This window comes from Falco peregrinus, chromosome 4, assembly GCF_023634155.1.
Source record: "Falco peregrinus isolate bFalPer1 chromosome 4, bFalPer1.pri, whole genome shotgun sequence".
NCBI lineage: Eukaryota > Metazoa > Chordata > Aves > Falconiformes > Falconidae > Falco > Falco peregrinus.
In genome coordinates, this window is record NC_073724.1 from 76962905 (window position 1) to 76986666 (window position 23762).

General features: G+C 39.7%; 1 protein-coding gene across 9 annotated transcripts in view; it reads right to left on the reverse strand.

Annotated features, from left to right (window-relative positions):
• LMO7 (LIM domain 7) overlaps positions 1-23762 on the reverse strand; it is a 131057-nt gene that overhangs the window by 29593 nt on the left and 77702 nt on the right. For 6 of the 9 annotated variants that reach the window (XM_055802191.1, XM_055802184.1, XM_055802187.1 and 3 more), the window contains exons 5-13: positions 15215-15245; positions 14703-14816; positions 14216-14414; positions 12812-13064; positions 8169-8198; positions 5772-5889; positions 4440-4582; positions 2686-3127; positions 1587-1907 (exon numbers count right to left, since the gene is read on the reverse strand). In XM_055802191.1, the coding sequence (XP_055658166.1) occupies positions 1587-1907; positions 2686-3127; positions 4440-4582; positions 5772-5889; positions 8169-8198; positions 12812-13064; positions 14216-14414; positions 14703-14816; positions 15215-15245 (1651 nt within the window). Of the gene's footprint in view, positions 1-1586; positions 1908-2685; positions 3128-4439; positions 4583-5771; positions 5890-8168; positions 8199-9714; positions 10432-10916; positions 11118-11419; positions 11711-12059; positions 12360-12811; positions 13065-14215; positions 14415-14702; positions 14817-15214; positions 15246-23762 lie in introns of all 9 variants that reach the window. The other 3 variants (XM_027781008.2, XM_055802190.1, XM_055802185.1) reach the window with 3 other exon arrangements.

A 23762-nucleotide genomic window follows, 5' to 3' on the forward strand; every position in this document is an offset into this window, starting at 1 on the left:
AGGTGAGTAACGGTACATTAAAAGTGAATCTACTAATAGACAGGTTAGCACACTGGGCTAGAGCACATATAAAGCTTTTGAATATGAGTGTGTTCCAGGAAATTACTGCTGCTGTTATTTTTATTTCCACCATCCCAACCCAGCTACTTTTGAAACCTACCTCTTGCCTGAGGAATAATGTGACTTTGTATACTGAACTTCACCATTTGTACAGATAGTCTCCAAAACACTTAGCACTCCACAAACCTAGTGTTACTGCCCTGATGACTAGCGACCTGTATCAGTTTCCTAACTCTGGCGATGATTTACAAACATGCCAAATGTAACTTGCATTCCTTAAGTTATAACTCATTTGAGGCACAACACAAGCTTTTATTCTTTTTCTTTTTTTTTTTTTTTTTTTAAATTTAAAAACACCACCACATTATTCATTTCCAGGGAGGACAATTTATAGTCTTGTGACTAATTACAGGGAAAAAATATGGACCTAGTACATGTTGTTCTCCTTTGACTCGTTTAAAGACAATCAAAGAACCCATATCTAATCTATATTTTCACTGATCAGAACAGCAATTCCTCTGCCTGTTTTTGCTACAACACAGAAAAAAAAAAATCATCATGATCTCTTTCCTTATACAACAATCATGTTTCCAAAAAGTTATGATAAATTCATTGCAATGGTTAAGGGGCTTCAGGAGTATTAAACTGAAATGTGCTCATTTTCCACCAAGTGATTAGGAAGAAGAATGGTTCAAAGTGACTGGATTTATATAAAGCTGGTGTGAGAAGTGACTTCATAAATCAGCATCCTAGTTCTTATGATCCTCACCCAAGCAACTGGCACAATTAACTTTTACAGCAGCATTAGAAATGCAAAGAAGTATCGCTAATCTGTCAAGGGGCATGAACCCCAGCATTACGTATACAGAAAGCTATCAACAATTAAAGCTATTGCTGATCATTTTTTACATGTGAAACATTTGATCAGGATGAAACAGTACTTGAAGATACATATTAAAAAAACCCACTGAAAGACCCAATAATTAGATAAGCACAAACACAAAGCAATGGTTATTTGCTATAAAATTCATTAATGTGAACATTAATTAGATTAATTTCAAGTAAATTATTTAAAAAAAAAGGAGGGGCTCCAGCCACAACAGATGGAAAAAAGGATAGTATGATACTAACGTTTAAGACTGGCCTCTGAAAAGCTAGTCTTTATTTTCCACCATCAGTTTGAAAGTGCAAATGAATGCTACAGCAGCTCAGATCATTCATCTAACTGACATACCTGATTGTGCTAATTCAGAGAACAACAACTTTGCAAGCATCAAGCAAAATTTAAAACAACTATTTTGAATTAGAATGAGAAATAAAACTAAGCACAGGACATATAAAGGGTAGGGAAAAAATGCAATAAAAGAACCAGTTATTTTCTTTCTCCTGAATTAAATCAAAGGAAATAGTTGTCTGAGCTGTTCTCTTACTACCAAAAGATATTTGCATTTGATGCAATTTACTTATTTTTTTACTCTGCTGTAGCATTCAGTTACACTAAGTAATCACATTATTTCCACACTTACCAGCGATTTTGAAACTTCAGGCTCCGGCAGAGTCACATTTTCTACAGAAGATACAAGTGAAAGAGAATCAGGGGGAATGCGATGCTCTTGTTTAAGAATACTGCTTCCAGCATCTGTGTCTTGGGATTTTGCAGGTAATGCCAAACTAGGAGAAGGTGTTGACTGAACACCTTCTTTTTCCTCCTCCTCACCTCTGCTTTTGAACGCACTAGTGGAGAGAGGGTGCGCAGAGTCTGGTTGAGAAAACGAACTGCTGGTGAACAAAGTCTGAGTCCTTTTAGCTTTTTCTACTTCTCCGTTGTATTTCTGGGTATCATCCATCTAGGACAAAAATGACAGTTTGGTAAATACGTGTTTTAAAAAAAATTCCCTAATCTTTCAGCAATCTAGATGTTTAATAAAAAAACCCTCTCCCTTTCACAAAAATTCTGGTTACTGTACCCATTACCCCATTACTTATTAGTCACTTTAAATAAGAAAAACGTATTATTTTCTTCTCAAGTGCTTGCAGAATAAGTAGTCCCACTCTTTAGAGATAAACTTTTTAAAATCATCTGCTTAGAATGATTTGCATTCTTACCATTTTTTAATTCAAAACAAATAGGGATTTAGGAGAAAGCTATGAAAATAGATATAGTAGTTGGGAGGTGGGGGAATAAATCAGTTTCTGTGTTTCCGTGCTTTACTGAGTAGGCAAATTTTAGGCTAGCATAAAATGTCAATTCCAAAGTCAGCAGAGCAGAGGAAACCTACATCATCTGAAACGTGTCTTTAACACTACCTTATGTTAACTTAGCTTCAGGCAATTACATTCGAAGGCAGCTTTTTGATAATGAACACTAAGGAGACTTACTACAAGTAATAAAAAGATTCTTCTACCAAATATATTTGTCAGCCTTATTTCTAGGAGTGCCTTTAAGTACAGGAACACAAGTAAGCATCTAAAGCCACAACAGAATTGCCTGCTCTATTAGCACAGCCTTCATCAAACAACAGATGATTTTTTAAAAAGAGAACAACCAAAGTTAAAACTCTACTGCTCCCCCAGCCATCCAAGACCCCAGCGTTTACAAACTTCAGGATTTAAGTGGAATTTTACCGTGAACGACCGTGGAAGTGACGAGATTCCTCTTGAGTGAACACCAAAAGGTCTTGGTGTAACCACAGATGTTAACCTAGAGGTATCACTTTTCTGGTAACTTCTCGGGAAAGAAGCTGAAACCTGAGCTGACCCAGTTTGAGCATTCACTGAGTAGCGGCTAGACAAAAGAGCCGAGCTTTGCTCCTCTGCCAGGCTCTTTGGCAGAGCAGGAGCTTCAGGAGCAGCCGAGCTCTCTGGCAGGTTCTCCTTGCAGAGCCGTGTGGCATACGCACTTTTGCTGTCCTTAGTGCTGTAGGAGGTATCTTCTTCTATAAGGTCAGCTTTTGCTGCTGACCGTGTGGAAGGTGCTTTTTCTTCACTAAACACGTCATCGTTCAGTGAATACGTCCATCTGTGTTCATATTTTCGCTGCCCATAGGAGTCTTGGTCTCTGTCCTCCCTGTGGGGACAGAGTACGCTGAAGTACCAGACAAAGTGACCTGACAAACAGGTGAGCCCTTAAGTCTTTCAACTACTGAATATTCAAAGCAGGGCATAAAATGAGAAAAACACATTTCCAGTAAACAAAAATGAATGGCATAATTTAAAAATATTATTATTTAAATATATTTTTAAATCTACCTGCCCCCCCCTCCCCCCCATTTCATAACTCCCACGACACTCAGGCACACGCTACTGTCACATCATCAGGTTGCCACCACGACAGAAATCTCTCTGCCAAGAAAAGCATATAGTCGTTCAAGTTACATATCCTAGAAATCTGCATTTTATTGAGGAAAGAATGGGAAGAAGGTAGTCCCATAACACTGCCTGAACTGTAGAGCTCTGCTGATGTCTCTGCTCTATGAAAATGCTGTACTGAGCTTTAGATAACAAAGCAAGATGGCATCCTGCAGTTCAGGTTATTTGTTTTTCTGCTATTCGTTTCTTTGTCATAAAGGAGCAACCACCACAGAGATAATGTTTACCACATAATTTTTAAGATTCTGACGATACTGGATATTCAATACAATTGGCACCTGTATTTTTATTCAAGAGACTAATTTTTGTCCTCACAAATAAGTAAAAAAAAAAAAATCGGAAACCAAACACATTCTGTTTTAAGACTCATTTAGATTTCTTTTATGAATACATGCCATGTACATATCCGCTTCACCTCAGTCATATATGCATTTCAAAAACCCAAATAGACAAACAAAGAGACTGTCATCAGTAGAAATGGTACTGTGCTACTCAATTTACACTTTTTAAGTCTTTGGAAAGAATTCTGTTCTGCAAATAGCCGGAGGAACAATTAGGGATAGAGGGGAAGTCAAGTAAGAGTTTACAGCTCTGTGATATACATTAAAATTCTGGCTGTATTTATCCACAGTGGCTAAGAGACTAGCAAATGGTAGAGGCAGGTGGTAGAGGCAAAAAATAGTTAAAATGACCCAAGAAGAAAGAAGGCAATTACCCAGTCCAACACTATTGCTTTAACCTCTTTAAGGTGGATGCAAATACTGGACTTCTCAATACATTTATTTCTGGACAGCAGAGCAAAACATCATTTATAGAGCAAAACTGTTCAACATTCTGCGAAAACAATGCACTGCTGGACCGTATTCCTTCCTTCAACTCCCTGGATTACTACGTTTGAGATCTCTGCAGAATCAACTGCAACTTGCCAGTGAAAGCTGCTCAAGAATTCAAGGGAATAAAAATGCTTAGACTTAAATTCTTCAACTTAATACTCCCATTAGGGTCATTACCTCTCCTGCTGCACTTCTTTCAGTGATTTGGTACTCCTTTCAGACACCTCAGAGGCTCTCCTTTCTATTTCTTCCCTCTCTTCCTTTTTCTTTTGCAATTCAGAAGTGAAGCTCTTTCTACGATTCTTCCATTTTGCTAGATCCTATAAAATTAACATGAACATATACAATCAGATTTTCTCATGTCCTCGTAAATCTACAGAGGCATCCCATCACTTGCTACCTACTGCCCTGATCTTATCTGCGTGTCTGCATTGTGGCCACGTTTTCGTGTGCCTTCCCCCTAAACGATAAAGGGTTTCTCGTATTTCAGGTAGGGTTACAGGCTCACTTCCTGGTAAAGTTAGCAATTGTAATAATTACTAGATTACAAGTAGAAAAGTACGTGGTTTGCTCTTTCTGCGCCCTCCCTCTTAATATTTTCAATTTTTTCATTCTGGAATACTTCACCCAATGACACATAGTTGAAAACTAATGCAAATGCCATCTGTATTTCTTTGTTGTAAACTTTGGAGTTCGGGATTATTTTTTTTCCAAATCACTACTATGTTAGACTGATATATTAGCTTGAGAATAAATAGGCCTTAAATTCTAAATTGAAAACATATACTTCTGTATTTTCTTCATTTCTATAAAACCACAATGTGAACTGGCAATATTCTCTACGAAATACCAGAGCTGAGCTAAAAGAAGTACTGAATATTAGAACCGAGACAGCTGAGATGCATTAAACAAACAACTATGAACTTCTTACTTGGTGCTCAGTTCTTAATTTCAGCTTCTTGTTGGTAATCATTGTCAAGCACAGACTTTAATAAAAAAGAAAAGGTCTTCAAATGATGCTGTGCAAAGCTACCAAAGCAGTTTACAAGCTGGATTTAAGACAGAATTATTAGGGCATAGGAGCCTCAAGAATTTGCACAAGGAAATAGTATTTCCCTCCCTTTTCCCAAAGTATCAAATACTCAAGACATTCCAATAGTTTCACAAAAGTATTCACAAATTTCAGATAACACGTGAAACTGTGTTTCTTTATGTCCTGATTTTTCTTTATGTTCACAGAAATCAAGTCCGAAGGCTTTATAACAATACATTAAAGTCTTATCCTGAAGCATTAATCAGATACTTATGACGATACTTAAAGTCATTTCAGTTCCGCATTAAACAGACATCCCCCAAACCACTAGCAGTTGCATTGAGGTGGATCATTTTAGAAGACAGACCCATAAATTGCTGCACATGTGCCAAAGCCTGTTTTCTAGGGACACTGAAGGTAGATGGCATCCAGCCCTTCAGCAGGACACGTAAGGAGGGGTGAAAAAGAACACTTACTTCTTGCCACTTTAGATCTTGTTCTTGCAACTGTTCTTTTATCCTTTGTAGCTCTTCATAACGGATTTTGCGCAATGACTGCAGCTCCTCTGCGCTGACATCGTTCAAAGATTTACTCCTAGAAAGAAAAAGAATACTCGACTTTATGACATCTCGGCCTACATTTATGCAAGTGAAACCTTTGAGAGAGATTTATATTAGTACAACTGAGCGCTCGAGTGTTATTTTGAACTGAGCAGGAAACAGGGGCAGCTGAGGACGTGCTCTAGTGGCAGCACTCAAGTCAGTAGTTGCATATTTGAGCAAATAAAATCAGGTTAAGGGAACAAGCAGCTCTGTAGCAGCTCCATGCCAATCATTCACATTGAGCTCTCATACCCAACTGCTGTTTCTGTTTAAACTTGTTACTCTCTTTATTGACCTTGCTCCTTTTTTTGACCTAAAAGATGTCCTCCCCTCCTTGAGTCCATATTCCATCCTTTCACTTCTTTTCTCCAGTAACAGCCCCAGAATCACCTCCCATTCTTTCCTTCCTGAAGCTAATCATAAAACCAAGTCATCTATCAACGCACGTTTCTAAAAGATAGAAAGTCATTCACTGCCAAACGCTCAGTCCATGCATGTCACGGGCCCCACTAACCTATGTTACACTTCCCCAAGCTTCCCTGATGCTTTCCATCCAAGTTGGGATGGCTAACACAGCCATCTCACTAATTCCTTCAACATGGCTGCAAGTTTGCCCCATGAACTCCTACTCATTAGTTCCCTTTAATCTAAATTCCTCAAAGATCACCTTTCCTGCTTCCCCCTGCCCCCCCTCCCCCTCCCTTCAATACCATTTTCTCCTTTATTCTTTCACACTGCAGCGATAAACATAACTGGACTTTTAATTCAGGTGTAGGGCAAGACTCCTGCTTGGAGCTGATCACCAGCCTCTGAGACACCAAGCATAATGCAGGTGTTTCATCATAAGGTTCAATGCTGTAACTTAAAAGGAAAAATAGCCTGCTGTGTTTTACTTTTTTTTTTAAAAAAATAAAATACTTCTGTTTGCATTTATCCAAACAAAATCTGAATGACAGAGTTCTAACAGGGCTTGAAAATGTGGCACTTCTCCGATACAACGGAAGATCAGGTTAAAACCAAAACTGATCCAGCACAGGGCCTTGCTCTCATCTGTTATCCACCCAGAGACCGCTGAACTAACAAACCAGACTCTCTCGCTTCCTCCCGAGAGCCCCAACTACTTTTGTTGGTAACATAAGATTTTGGCCTCTAGAAACAAAGGCTAGGGCATTAACTTATTACACCTCTTTGCTTGTCTATTTTCTGAATGGGAAGAATGCCAAATGTAGCAAAAAGGCCTCCTGGTCACTACTGCAGAAACGCTTTTCTAGTACAGTTCTTTTCCTCTTATTTTTCTTTTTTTTTTAATGGTTAACTTACATTGCATGTAAAAATGGTTTTAGGTAATGGAACTGTACGTAAGTATCAAATTGTTCCAGATGAGCTTAAGAACACTTACATGACCAGGGTTTCCTTTTCTTTCTCTTGAGTTTCTATAACTGCCTGCAACAAAATAGGAAAATCTACACCCTAAGAACGGGTATATTCGTGTATTCATACCAAGGAACAGGACATCACTTTCAATTCTAGTCTTAACTTTGAAATCTAACTAGTGACTTGAGCCTTCTGAGTCTTCCTCCCCTAACATCTAACTTCTGAAACATTTCTTGCTTCTTCCGGGAACGTTTAGCCATTTAGCAAGTTTTGTCTCAGGGTAAAAATAAATGAGCAATTAAATAAATGTACAGCTAAAAAAAGATAAAAAATGAGAACATGCATAACCAAATACTTCACATGCCATCACACCGTAAGTGGAAAAATATTTCTCTTTGAGTCACAGTACACTGTAAACAACACCTAATTTCACATTGTGCGAAGCAATCAGTTTACCACTGAGGATTCAATAACCCGTAATATATAAAACAACCACAAAACATTCATCAATCCCACGATAAGTATCACGTCATTAATTGTTTTCAGATTCTAACTGTACAGCCTTCGAAAGAAAAAAGTTACTAATCTTCCTTTAAATTTCTGAATGTTTTAAAGCCTGATTTAAAACACAGAACACAAAATACTTCCCTTCAGCAGGAATAAAATATTAGAGATGATTTTTCAAGTGCCTGATAACCATAACTCTGATACCCTAGACGCCAGAGAGAACTTTTGCCAGACGCATAGCTTTTAGTCTCTTACATTTGTTACATAAATTGCCCAAGCACAGAAAAACAAAGCAGCATGCACAAGTTGTTTTCAGCACCGAGTCTTTAGCTACTGTGCATGCACAAAAATTTGGAGGCAAAAATAACGTTATGATCTTTCAAAACTTACCCTTGCTCATCAGAAAGCTTTTGAAACAGTCTGAGAAATCAGAAACCAAAAAAGAAAAGATTCAGTGTCTTAATATTCATAACAACGTTAACACCACCAGTACACCAGCACTCCAGTAAGTGAAGGGGAAACTGAACACTTCAGGACCAGCCAGCGTGGAATAGCACATCAGAGGTCTGACACTAGTCAAAAAACACACGAGGACTTGCATGATGTGTAAGTCGGGCAGAAAACTGACAGAACAAGGCTGTCTGCAAGTTTCCAACACTTCTGATTTATTGATACTGCACAAGTAGAGCCTTGTATTAATTCTGCACCGCTTATTCCAGTGCTGCTGAACAGCGCGATGCTCAAAAGATACTCATTTCAAGAAATGAAAATTTATGTCACCTCAAGTCCCAGCAAGAAGCCTGGCTCACAGAGGCTGTTTTCTTGTTATTTAAACCATTTATGATACTTAATGAAAGCAATACTTGGAACGGATAAGAATAAATGGCCCTGTATAGAAGTTTAGCACATTAAGTGGAGAACCAAATTAATCCAGTGTGATTCAAGAGGATTTTTAGTATTCTTGAATGAGTATTTTATTCCAGTGAATGAATTCTTAAAACGTGAAATATTTTCAAGCACTTCAGAAACATTCCTCAGTGAAGCTCACACTTTGTTAACAGCATTAAGCTTAAAAGTTAAATGCAACAACACTGAAGTATCAACTGGAACATGGAAGTGTCTTAGTCACAAAGTAATGATGCACAGCTGGGAGAACTGCAACTTGCAATGCCGTATTTTCAGACCTAAGGAAACATTCAAAACCCCACTCTCTCCCAGTAAGTACGAAATCCAAAGGACAGCTAGAAAGTAGTTAAAAACAGTATTTAGTGAGAGAAGAGAAATTCTGAGTATACCAGGAAAGGATTAAGGGAGAGTATTAATCAGGACTGTATAAAAAAGCAGGGGGAAAATACTGGCAGAATGAAATACGTCACAGTGGAATTTAATATTACATGGACACACAACTTGCATGCACTGTGACTTTAGGTGGGCAAAACAACACTGATTTTATTTTATTTTTCCCCCCACCTCAAAACTGCGGCAGGACAGTTTACAAGCATTTTCAAATGTAGGTGCAAGCACGAGTATCAGAATGCCCATTCCGAGAATTTGTCATTAAAGCATTCATGTGTTCCAGAAATGTTTTTACCAATTATAATGGGGAAAAAAAGAAAATATTTCTAGCCTCCACAGTCTTTTGAATAATCACTATTCCTGTTCAAGCATGGAAAGAAACTTATGCAGAAGTTTGAGCCTGAAGGAATACATCTTTCCTCTAAAATAGCAGCCTAAACCTAGAAAACATAATTTTTTTGTTGAAAATATGGTATTGCAGTCATGAGCTGGTATTCAAAGCAAATAAAAAGCTTGTCCAGGACGCCACGAACAAATAGCAGATTGGCACTGTACGAATGGTTCAGCACAAGACGATGCTTTTCTGAATGGAAGGGGATCAACTGCACTCAAGCGCAATCCGTGCAGGACACAACCTGACCTCTCCACCATCTGCCGCTTCTTGTGCCTAACTCTGCTGGCCTCCCTGATTGCTTCCCACTTCTTCCAGTCTTCTTCACTGCACGGACCTGGGATGAAATTTACTGGCTGGATGTTGCTTCCCACCTTCCAAGATTCAATCTTGCGGTTCAGCATATCATCCTTCTTATGGCGGGAGGATGGTGACAGCACTCTGCCGTTGCTCTTCCTTTCCTCCGGTGTCGTGTTTTTTTCAAGTAAACATAGAAATTTGGACCGGATCTCCTCTGGAAGACTCCATGGATCAGGAAAAAGTGCCGGGTGATACTTGTCTGGAGCACCTGATAAAGGCACCTCTTTTTTCTGGGAAAGGATTTTACGGAAAATCATGTCATCCTTTTCCAAATCTGGAATTACAGTTTGGCCATCTCTGGGTTGCAGGATTATCTCACCCTCTAGGGGAGGCTCCTGCTCGGAGAATTTTTTTAAATACCGAGGGTCTTGGAGAACAACTTGATTCACATGGAAAGCCCCAGTTTTCCGAACAAACAAGTCATCATTTTCTAAATCTGGGTACAGATACCCATTTTCCGCATCTCCTTGCTTGCATCCTGGTACAAAGGAAATATTCTTTCTACATTTTATGAGCCTAGGGCCAGAAGTAGGATCAATTTTGGTCTTCGTTTCAGAAGACAAGTAGTCAGAATATTTTTGCAGGGCCTGAAGTAACGAAAACTGACTGAAGCATATAAAACAAAAGGAGGGAAGTAAAAATATCATTAACTAGCAAGAGACAAGCAGGTCACAATGTATTGCGATATACATTTGGTTTAGGCTTGCAGTATCCCAAGCAGTACAATTACACCACTTGGCATTCACCACCACTAACTGTAGCACAGCACACGTCAACCAACGTAAAGGTATCACAGCATACTAACCTGCTTAGAGACAGCACGCTTACATGCTCACACGCAAAGCCAGTAACCCTATGCAGCATGTTACGCTTTTGCATTTACACGTTTCAGAAGACCACCAGCTTACGGCTACATTAAAAAAAGAAAACACAACAAAACAACAAAAAAACCCACGCAAAACCAAAATCCAAAATAGTAATAATCAAAGAAGCGCAACATCACAGGACGTGGTTTAATTCCATTTAGCTGTTGCATATCCAGCCATTTCTTTTTGATGCAGCAAGAGTACAGCTCATGCAGCAGTATCAACCTGGGCTGATCAGAAGCCTCCAAGATTTTTCCTTCTGTAATCTGTGACAATGAGCTTCCCACATATTCAGCAGTTGGCTTATAGTTCTGATCCCTTCTGCAACTGCTGTTCCAGTCAAAACTTGGTCTTGGTTGATTAGCAACAATGACAGAGCTTTGTTGGTAAGCAAATTCCTCATCCTTGGAATCCGATTTCTTTCTACTGTGCCGCAGCACAAAGAATGAACAGAGGGAAAGAAAAAAACCCATGAAGTGTACTCATTGAGTAAAATGCACAGTGGTAACAGTGCAACAGTGTAATGAAAATAATATTTCAATTATTTTTTTTCTTAAAAAAACCAACAAACCAAAACAAACCAAAAAGGAGAGAAAGAAAACATATCCTGCTGCTACACTGGCAAGAGAATGAAAATATCCAATAAAATAAAATAAAATTCATACCACTAAACTTCATTTATAGGTTTTGCACACAGGAGAGAAACAGGGGCATGCATGAAAACGCACCTGAACCCTTGAATCTCTTTATACCAGGGTTTGAAAGAGGATTTCCTGATTTTTTTCCATAGCAATTCTTCTTCTGGAGTCCAAAACTTAGGAAGAAATTTGTCAAAAGCAACAACTGTATTTGCCGCTGAAGAACTTAGCTTGCGAAAATAGAGATCATCTTTTTCAATGTTTGGGATGCCTATTTCTTCTTCCTCATCCTCATCAAAATACCCAGATAATTCTGAAGGAATGTTAACTCTTGGTTTGATTTCCTCTTTAGTATCCAACTGCCTCTGCCTCCTCTGGTTACTGTTCAAAATACCCAATCAGTTAAGATATTTTAGCAGCAACTTGACATAAAGAATGCAAAAAGACATGCTGTTTGGCTCAGGAGTTCAGCCTCATGAATGAAGCAAATTAGTTCTCAATTCCATCACTGCAGCACCAGAAATAACAAAATACATTAAAAAAAAAAAAAAAGTTAAATGGTTATATCAGCATCCTATCACCTCCGACAAAAATACAAAGTTTGACAGAAAAGGCATAACAATTATCAGCTGTGTTAAAATGCCAATTACAAGGCTACACTACAGAGTTATTTATGGACTGCAATTTAGGTAATACAATAGTTACTGGATCTTGGATTAGTATCTCTGACCTCAGTGGTTCAAGCATTGCAGCTAGTGGACCATCTGGATAATTTTCTTGTGAGCAAGATTTAGGAGAGTCATTGCGCAACATGAAATGATGTCCAGGTGCAGCAGAGCTTACAGGGCTCTTTCTGACTAGAAATCTACGTTTTGCTAAGTCATCCATAACCACGTCGGGCAGCCTTCTTTCATCTTCTGAATCAGAGCCACTGTCACACTCATAGATCATCTGGAGGGAAGCTGGATTTGTGAGACCACACTCTGCTCTGCTATTTTGGCAGGAAGCTACAGGATTCCTTTCACGTCCACTGAGGTTGACCAAAACAGGAACAGAATGAAGACAGTGAAGTCATGAAGGCAATGATGAAACCCAAGAACTGCCCACTAATCTCATCTGTATGCACCAAGAAGCCGGACAATCAGAATTCACCAGCATATTTTGGAAGGCTTTAATGAGAAACTAAAACCATAGGTGTCTCTTTTATGAATTTCCATTTGAGATCATTTAAATCCCCTCTATGTGGAGTCTGGCCAGCCTCAAAAGATTACTCAAACACCAGAAAACTAGTTATGTGGAACAAAGTAAAAAAACAACAACCAGAACAACAAAAACGAACCACACAACCACACCAAAACATCCACCCTCCATTAAAATAAGGGAACTCAAATGCTTTACTTTGTACTGCAGCAACACCAGCTATTCTTTAACTAATAAAGAAATAATTTATTTAAGAAGTCCTAAAAGGCTGTACACCAGTACCTTGAAAATGTGGCATCTGACTCTGTGTAGGCAGGACTTGCCCAGCTCCTCCTATTGTCCTCGTTTCTCTCTGTCCTCTTCTTCCGTAGGGGTGCCGGCACATACGCTGTCTGCTTGTTTTTGCTGGGTAAGAAGCGATTGAAGTCAGCGGTAGGCTTCGGTTCAATCACAGGAATCCTACGGTAAGACCTGTCATCTTTATGGGAGTCATGCATTTTGAAAGGCAGTTCCGAGTCTGTGTCACTGTCGCAACCTTAGAAGAAAGGGGAGAAAAGGGAAGGCACAGGCATCATTTTCTAGACAGAAGCTTCTAGCTAGAACTTGCAAAAGTACATTCTAAAATCAATTCAACTCCTTATTTGGGGTGTTTTGGCTGCAAATCTCCCAAGCTACTGACAGCAGGACAGCAGGAGAGGTATTTTTAGACGTTTGTGGCAATGCTGTGATAAGGTCCATTAGGCTGAATTTGGTTTGCATGCCCCTGCTACATTTGTTCCATTCTTTCACTATCACAGCCTCCTGCAGGAAACAAAGCACTAACCTCTAGGCTGAAGACATAAAACAGCACAGGAGTTTTAAATTAAAAATACACTTGCCACTCAAATTTACTGTCGAAGACAAGTTACCAGCAAGTAGATATAGCAACAAGCTCATGTCACCAGGCTAATGCCCAGTAGAAGCCCCGGGTATGTCACATATGCAGCATGGCTACACGTTGCTTCATGCGGCTCAGAAATGCTCCATGTGACCTCAGCCCAATGATTTTATGTTATTCACATGGAACAAAATCTAAAAGCTCGCTATTTTTTTAGACTACAAGTTGGTATTGAATTTTAAAACGGGGAGGAAAAAAGGTTAAGAGTACAGCTGTAGGGATCCAATCTCACAAACTTTCTTCCCGTTACTTTTCTTTCCATGACAAACTATCAGAAGTAGTAACTACTGTTCAGTTCTTAACCTAGGCAGGAAACCCCCTACTGAACAGTGCATATTCACAAAAGGAGTGAAGGCATAAAGGTTTGACATATCCACATGAGGAACACGGCAAGGGACTTTTGCAACTGCTGAATTTTAGGTGATCCCATCAGGTGATCTGAATTCCAGCAATTACTCTTGCTGAACTATGGTAAAATACCCTGCACATACACACACCCTAATGCAGCAATGAGAGCAAGAGTCCCAGCAACCCTTCCTAGGAAAATTCATGTGAGCATTGCTTTGTTCCTGCCAGCCGTTAAAGGTCAATATTTGCTTAACCAAAACGCAACTGCAGCAGTTGCAAAACTAGAGTTGCCTTTCAAGTCGATGTAAATACTGGGCACCCCAAGTACTAGGTCCATACATTGTCTTCTTCCACACTCATAAGACATATGTCAACAAAAGATTTAAAAGAGGAAACCATACCTTCACTGCCACCTTTCAAGGTTATATCTGATGAAAAGCTTGTCGATGATCTTGAACCAAGAGAGTCCAAGCTATCAAAGGAATCGTCTCTTTTATGGTTAGCTGAAGATGAAAAGGGCTCTCCCCGGTCAACGTACCAAATGTCACCGTACCCACTATCCCTGCCACTTCTGTTCAGGTGGATGGACTCTTCAAGTGCCTGTGACAGTAAGTTTTGAAAGGTCTTTTACAATAATTTAAGATACAAATGCTGTTCTTGAGTTTTCACTCAAAAATTTTTAAAATGCATTTTGAGTGCACAAACTTCAACAAAGACTATTGCAAACCCCTAAAAATAACACATACAACAACTTGGATAGGAGGTTCAACAGAAGGTCTTAAATTTCTCTTATCCCAGCCAAAGGGAATCCAAGACAGGGCTCTTCACAATCTACTACATCAATCAGAGCAGGTGGATTCTGAATTTTGTGATTATTGGATTCCTTACCTTAGTCAATGCTTGCCCTAATAACTTCTCAAATGCTTTAAGATTGAGGTTCGGACCATTATAATGAGGGTTACTTTGAGCTTTTCTGCCAAGCCAGTATAATGTGATCAAAACCTAAAAACAACAAAAAACCCACCCTGAAATACAAACTTCATCACTTCCCTCTCGTACCACGTACCAGTATAAAAGAATCTCAGCATGCTGTTAGAGATGTTTTCCACGAATTGTTTACAGTATTAGCTATGATCTCCATTAAAACCAGTTAAGAGTGTTACAACGCATTGCATGTATCTCAAGTGAGCAGATTTAAGTACTGTTTGTAATTATTACAATTATTTGGGAATGTAAGCTGCATAGAGATCACTGTAAGACAGCACTAATTTCTATCAGATAAATGAACAGCTGAAGAACAAGGTAAACGTGATAGTGCCATAAACAAAAGTGTTTTAAAAATATTTAGTCAGAATTAGTGTGAAATTCTTTCAGAAAACATTGTAGTAGGCGTGTCTTACATTTTTCACTCTTCTGTTGGTCTCCTCTGGTCTGAAGCAGGGCAGGGGGTGAGAAAAATGAAACAAAACAAAACGTTTTAAAATACCTTGATTTAAAACTTAATTATTATTCAATATTTATAAGGTTTCAAGCCCAATTAGAGACCAGTATAAAATATGCAACTATGTCCCAAAAGAAATCAAAATCATTTTACTTTGAATTCATAGTCATAACTCTGTACTATTTCATTTATTAAAGCAAGAAACTAGTTTATCTACTATAGTTTCTGATTTGACAGGTACTCAGAAAGGCCCTAGGGTTTTTTAGTTAGCTAAGGTTTTTAGTTACCAACAAAATAAAGAGTGGACAACAAACTAATGACTTAGTGAAATACAGCACCTATTAGCCAGGAAGATCTTCAGTTCCATATGAAAGCAGATTCAATTATTATTTTCGCTGATCATACTATGTTTTCTAAAATATTTGCCTCAGACACAGAGAACAATTCAGACTAGTGAGATTTTTTCAAACAAACAAAAAAAAAAGAGCAACTGAAACCGGAACACCTGGAGAGAGATGTTGTAGGGCTGGAAGGAGCAGTTTGGTATACTTTTATGTAAGATGAGTGTTTCTCAAAAATATTAAATAAATATGCAATCACTAACACTAGTAAGATTTTTTCCCCCCACACACACATATAGCCTATTTATGGCACACCTCAGAAGTGCACCAATGCACACATTAAGCATGGTGAAGGGGTTTAAACAAAAAAGCTGTTTCTGGCCGTCTAGGAAAAATCTAGTCAAAGGTTGCAGAGAAAACACAGCATAAACTTCAGGGGACAGTTACAAGTTAGCAAAATGATGACAGGGCCTGGACAGCATAACTGGCACTATTCATGGAAATAAAATGTTTGATGCAACATGACAACTGTCAGGGACACAGACCATCTCTCTCTCTTCGTAGTTTAAGAGTGCCCACTCCCACGTGGTGTGACTGTAATGCCTTGGCTGTCCCCACACCATAGAGAAATCAGGCTGCCAAGAACACAACGTCCTGAGATGGCTCTGACCTGCGGAGTCCTTGCCTGCAGCTTCCTTAATATCCCATGCCAGAGATGCTACTGGCTTTGTAGTCAGTGACCTCCTTCTCATAGATAAAGAGGTACCCTTCTCCTTTAACATGAGTTATTTACACTTTTTTTTTAAAAAAAATAAAATATTAAACACACATTGTTGTTCTTTTCCCACTGGAGACTATTTCTGAAAAAAACTTTCTCTTCCTTTTCTTCAGTACGTGGATTCCTTTTATGATGCCAATGTTGCAGGACCATGGCTGTCACCTAATGTGCTGACTAAAGACAGGCTGGTTTCCCAAGCAGAGGATGGAAAATTATTCTGTATCACCATTAAATTTCTTATACCCAATGGAGAGCACTCTAAAGGTTTACATTCTTCAACTTCAAGGTCTAAAAGCCCTTCATTAGCAGGATTTCTGCTGTTATTTGCAATTACAAAAGCTGAGGCTATGCATGCCCTTGCTAAGGATACCATAAAGTCTGCTTCCAAACTTCAGCAGTCTACTAAGGAGTGAAAAACTCTGCCCTTAGTCAGCTGGAGCCTGTATCCAGGACGTTCCAGTCTTCATGTAGAGCAAAGCTACATGACAGGACATGATGATATCCACATCTGCTTTCCAGAAGTTCTCTGGGGTCATTTAGGTCAACCACTTGCAACAGGAGCAACATTCAGCTACCTCTATATATCAACTTTCTATACTGGAATAGCTGTAAACACACTAGGCCTGTGTACTTGTGTTACAAACAACACAAAACTTAGGTCGTTCAGGTAAACAAACGAGCACAGTTGAGACTCAAAATGCAGGCAGGGAGGTATTTCACGCACTCGAATGATCAACTGTGCTCCATTCACATGTTTGCTCAGCTAACAGAAGCAGACAGGTAAGTTGCTGTACAGCTCATGAGCAAAGTTTCTTCACTTGGTATTTACTACTCTACTTCTTTAAACTACACCTATTGGTCACTAAACCTTTTCAGCAGCTTGCCATGATAGACATAGTCTGAGCAGAAGAAAAACCAAAACAAGAAAACCCCTGATAATCTATAACAATCAGTTCCTCATGTATCAGACACACGCACACGCATGCGCGCGCACACACACACACACACACAAAATCCTAAATAAAGAAGCAATGCTGTTATCTTACTGGAAGACCTTAGAAGTCATTTGTCACCTACGAACTTCACAGCTACTTCTCCTCTGAGGCATGCAACTTGCAGAAGATGCAGTTTGGGTCCACTTGCTAACAACATTCTGAGTGAAGTAATAAAGAGCCTTTTACATGTACAACCTGGCCAAGCTCATGATGCACATCTGAGCTTATGTGAACAAGCCATTGCCCAGTTGCCCTCCAGTACATCACATTTAAAATAGCTGGGCAAATATCTATTGGATAGAAATGTGATACAAGCTGAAGAGCTTCTAAGAGGAATGACTTTTCTGTGAGCATGAAAACAAAAAAAGATTTTAACTCAACTGCAGTAAATGAAAATACAAAATGAAATAATTACATTAAATAGAAGTTCTCCATGAAGTTTTTATCAGAATGTAAATACTATGCAGTACTATTAAAAGAATTCAACTGAGGTCTTGTGTATAACTCTGAACAACTGCAGTTCATAGCAGGGGACAAGACATAGGCACCAGCCTCAAGCACAGCCAGCTCTTTGCTGCTGTGACATGACCCTGCCTCCTCTGACAACGTGCTGCCACCCAACAGCGAGCTCCTGCTCCCACCTCTGCTACCCTTCACAGCTGTGGCTCTAAAAACACAGGGCTGAAAACACTTAGTTTCTCACACTGTACTGGAAGAAATCAGAGGGTGGAGTGCAATAACTACAGCAATGTAGCGTTTAAGCTTTTTAAACACTCCTGGAGAACCACCTTGTTTTGAATGTAAGTCTATAACATTGAAGTGCACACACTTGTAGAAACACCTGTCCTACAAAAACTGTTACAGGAAATGAAGTTGCTGAAGTATCTTCACCAATGCAAACAAATGCCAATCCTACGCTGGGCAGCTGTGAAGGATGCCTGCTTTTTGATGTTTTCATCCAAAAGTGTCATAGAACCCAGTTGGTGCAGACTGTATTCTTTATGAAAATATTACTGTGTAACCTAATTTCTGACTTGAATAAATGAATGCCTTATGCTGAAAGTTATAAGCAGGCTGCTGCTTTGCTCAGGAGGGCACAGCCAAGGCTGCATCCCAAAAACAATCTGCTGGAAGAAGCGGGTTCCTCTCCAAATGATGATGCACCACTTATTAAATCACTTTGTGTCATTTCAAACATTATCTTCTCTTCCCAGAGGTTTTTATCTCCTTTCACTATCAATGTAACTTTGCCAAAGATGTCTGAACTAAAGAAAGGAAGCTGCTAAGGAGAGTAGTTAAGATCTCACAGAAAGAATTTTCTTACAAATACTTCATCTGCTCCTGCTAGTCTCAGCATTTTAGCATTCATTCTGAAGCTTAGAAGAAAAGCAACGCTGATCCTTTGCATTACCTAACCTAACCCCAACGCTAAACCCCAGCTAACAAAGAGGTCTCCAAATTGTACAACTTTAATTCACAAAGTGTGAACCTTAATTGTTGGCAGTGGTTTCAATACAAGTTTATGTACAGCTTCAAGATTAGCCATGCTGGGAAAAAAAAAAAATCTATCAAACACAGCACGAAAGTCTAAAGGCCATGAGATAACAACATGTTGGGGATATTATAATTGTGAAGCACCACTGCACAAATCCCCATTGAACACTGATGCAAAAAGGTGTGAAATAACAACCTGTGGAGAAATAATACTTTCTATGTAAATCGTATTATCTATGTCAATCTTTTTGCAAACAGAAAAAAAGAGAAATGGGACAGAAGCAGGGCTCACTTGTTAGTAGGTGATAGGCTTCAAGACCAAATACTTCTGTTATATCTGATCCACAATGCATATTCACAAACATCACTTATGCCCAGCCAGCAGGGACCAAGTGATGTTTCTGTAACAAGGACCACTCTACAAGAATAAAGCAAAGTGACAGGGCAGATCAGTAGGCTGAGCTGCAGCTCAAGGAATTTACTCTCAGCTCTGCTGTTTGCTCAAGGTTAAATAGCAGAATTAGTCACCAAGGCCCTAGCCTGCAATACAAAGGCTTTGGCAGCAGCTCTAGCTCAAGGATTTCCTGGTTTCTCTTTCCCTTCCAGCTGCTCCTGTTTGCTGCCCCCGTGGTTATGCCAACACGACTGAATCACACTGCGGTTCTACACTGCCCATCAGGACTAGAGGGCTGTGCCCATTTCTTTGTGTGGGTTTTTCCTAATACACATTTTCAAACTCCAAATTAACTTGCTCATCGGTTCTAGAGCACACTCGTACAAGCAACTGCATCAGCACCAGGGCAGAGGTAACATGTTGCCACAGAGGAACGGGGCAGGGGGCTCAGTGAAGGAGGACCCTGCTCCACATGTTACTACCAAGAGAGTCCCCATGTGACAAAATCCCAGCCAAAGGCACTCTGTGCTTCCCGTTCATCTGCCGATGCTTAGCTTCACAAATTGAGAACAGCTTGCTAGTATTATTTTAATGCACTTAAGATATTTTAAAAATTAAAAAAAAATATTGTACAAGACATTTGCAAATCTTACAGTAGCTAGCAGACCACAGTACCTTAAGAAATCATGAACTAAACTTCAACCAATTCTAAAACATATCCACTAGCAATGCTGATGCTTACACAGACACCCCTCCTTGTGCCTTCTTACAAGAGCAGTGCATTTTAAGTTGCTATGTTTAGGTTTGACTTCTTTCAAAACATTTAAACAAATAAACTCAATACTTTGGATTTTGTTTTCTTAACACATTATATGGTTCAGTTCCCCCCCATCCTAGCACGTATTAAATTCCAGCAACTAGCAACTCATAACGTCAAATCTGTTTTGGCACTTCACTTCGTTATTTTCCAGAGAGAACATCAACGTGGAGCTCAACACCATATCCAAGATAATAGAAGTCTGAGCAAAATTCTGGAAGAATATTTTACAGCATCATGTTCAGATGTGGCTTTCTGGGGGTCTATTTCTCATACGGAAACAGATTTAAAATATAGATATCAATCTACAATATATTAAAAAAAAAAACAAACAAAACAAAACTGCTAGATCAGAGTTTTCCCCTCCCCTAAATGAGGGTTATCTACTGCGAAGAGGCCACGCAGTCATGCCCAAAGAGATAAGACAAATCCAAACCCATTTACAGGGAGAAAGAAGGGACAGAGACACTCCCACTGATAGAAAGGAATGTGCCAGTGACAAATGCACCCTGCCCAGAGCCAAACCCTTCCCTTGGTGATGAATACTCCAGAAACCCCAACAGCTGCCAAAGCTATCTGTTTTCCATCCTTTCCTCTGTACCACAGATGCCATGAACACAGGACTTGAACAGATTTCTACTTTAAAAAAAAGTAACGGTGCTCTTCCTTTGAGGTTCCTTCCACCAAGGCAGTAGCTCCACCACCTAGATGTCCTTTGAAGGACTTGGAAAAGCCATGCCCTGGCCTGGGAGCCGGAGCAGATCAGCAGGTTGCAGAACAAGCCTGCTCCCGAGCACCCTGCCGAGCTCCAGGCGCTCTAGCCCGACACCAAGCAGCTTTACTTACACTTTTGCAGAGGACGTCGGAGGGTTTGAAGGATTCTCCACCCCTGCTGAGGTATGCAGCACAGGAGACGAATGCTGGCTGTCCAACTAGCAGCGGGCTTGTGCTAAATTTCAACCTCTTTGGCCACCTACTCAACTGCTATTAATATTGCAGTTATCGGATTTCACTGAATTCCCACGTGTTGCTGAGAATAGAAAGGCTCCGGTGAAAGATGGGGCTGCTGCATGGGTACTGAAACATGAGGACATTCCTCCAGCACTTGGATTCTGAGCTAAATGATACTCAACCCCGAGAGCCACAGCTCACTGCCGTGATTGCTGGAAGTAAAACAGTCGGGTTTCGGCTGCGGCATTTGAGAACAGTTTTTGGATACACACCTTTCTATTTGACTATAAAAAGCCCAGGTATTTACCATAGCAACACATCCACTGGACCCAGTGCCACTTACATTGTAATAGCTCACAGAGTCCGGTATAAAATGATGGTAAAATCATTTCTCCATGCCCCTACAAAAACACTGGCTGACAAGGGGCTCTGTGGGCCCTGATGACCAAGCAGCCTGTCCCCACCCCACACCCTCCCCTGCTAATGAAGGGCTGAGGAGTGGAGAAGGGAAGCCCAAGAGGGGAAAGGTGGAGAGGGAACACAACCGGCCAACACCCTCCATGGGAATGTGCCCCTGTCCATCTCAGCCTGAACTCTCACACTGCCTCTTGAGCATGGTGCTTCCTTGCTGATCTCAACCCATTATGCTTCCATGCTATTCTTAAATTCCTTATCAAAACAAAAACAGGCACTTCTAGACATGTGCATCAGCCCCAACGAGTCACCGGACACTAACATTATCCATTTCCTCAAGCTCTTTTCCGACCTCTCCCTGGGTAGGCCATCTCTGCCAGCTTCCTCATACTTCGGTCTAATCTACAGGTTCTCCCAAAGGGAAAACTAATATTCATGATTGTGTAGGGCAGAAGGCATACCTGCCAAATAAAAAATAAAAATAAAACCCACAAAACCATCCCAGAAGAATACGCCTGTGCAGAATAGCCTGTCAGATAACCTGAGCACTCTTTGGCTCTCATCTCAGGGGTGGGCAAGGGAAGAGAGATGGACCATTGCTGCAGCAACAACTTGCAGAGAAAGAGGAGACTGATAGGAACCTGCAGCTTCCTGCTCAAATATTAAACCATATTAAAGACAATTAAAATATTTATAATTAGCGTAGCTTTGTTGACTGGTCCCTTTTGGTGTTTTTTTTCCTCACTCTATTCCTAAAAACACCTAGAAGTCAGCAGCTTCACTGATTACAGGTAATTAAACTAGGTATTTCTTCTGTTGTTTTGGGTGGTTGGTTGGTTTTTCCAGGCCTAATCTAGAATTCCTCTCTGGTCTGTATTTGTTACTTTAAATTCCAGGCCTAGACTGGTACCTAAGTAAATAGTGGGTATTTTATTTCTGAAAGCTGCCAATCGTGTGTCATATACTTTGACCAAGCAGCATGAGACCATCCATTGACTTTTATGAGAAATGATGGACTCCGCAGAAAGAATTAGAAGTTGTGGAGTTGACTCCAAGCTCACATGGAGTGTTATGAGTTCTCAAAGGAAATCAAACAGCTTGCTCAGATTCAAGAGGATGTTCGAATTTCAGAGGTGAAATTAATTGCTTTTCAAGAAAAAAAATATCAAAACACTTCAAAATACAAAGCAATTTAAATAGCTTGAAAGCCATCATATCATTACTTACACACCCTATAGATTTTTGTAACTTCCGAAGTATCAGTCTTTAGAACTTGGACATATTAATGTGCTGACTCTCTCCTCCTTCTATTGCCCTGTTGCTTTTTTTTTTTTTTTTTTTTAAACCTGTACAATTCAGTTGACCCCCCAGGATTATAATAAATGTTACAACTTCTACCTTTTTCCTCTCCTTGTACCTTTTCAAAATTTTCAGATTTTAAACTTCCTCTCCAAAGAACAAACAGACTTGAGCTCATTCTGTTGATCATCGAGATCATTACTTACATTAACTTCTCTTGCATTTAGTTTTGAGGATCACAGAATCATGGAACTGCGTAGGTTGGAAAAGACCTTTACGATCATTGAGTCCAACGTGCAAACACGATTACCAAGTCCACCACTAAACCATGTCCCTAAGTGCCACATCTACACATATTTTAAATACATCCAGGAGCAGTGCCTCAACTACCTCCTTGGGCAGCCTGTAGCAATGCTTGACAACCCTTTGGATGAAGAAATTTTTCCTAACATCCTTTACCTTCATTCCCATCCCCCCCCCCCCCCCCCAAAAAAAACAAAACACCTAGACCATATCATGTAAATTTCATTGATTAATTTGAAGAGAAATCCACATGGGGAACACGCGATTGTGCTAGCATTCTTTCCAAAAGGAATAGCTGGTATATCTGTGCAGTCACTCTGAAAAATAAGTTATCAAAATCAGCAATTAAGTGCAACCCTGTAAGTTTTTAGAAATACATACAAAACCACATGAAGTTGCTGCTGTTCACTAGCACAGAAATAGTTCAACAGCATTTTACAAAAGAAAATATTCTGTATGAAGTATGTTATTTGCTTTAGCTAAGCTGCAGCAACCATGGCAACTCACAGTTCCCATTTTTTCAATACCAAAATTCACCTTCTCTATTGCCTGATGCCTCTTTGCCATTATTAAATCAAGTATTTCCAGAATTGGTGTCCTTTTTTACTCCCACTCCTCTTCCACTTAACTGAAGTATTTCAATATCTCCTCTTCCCAAAGGCCAATACCAGAGGTAAATTTGTAGAACAGCCCTCAATACAGACTCATTTATTCCCTCTAA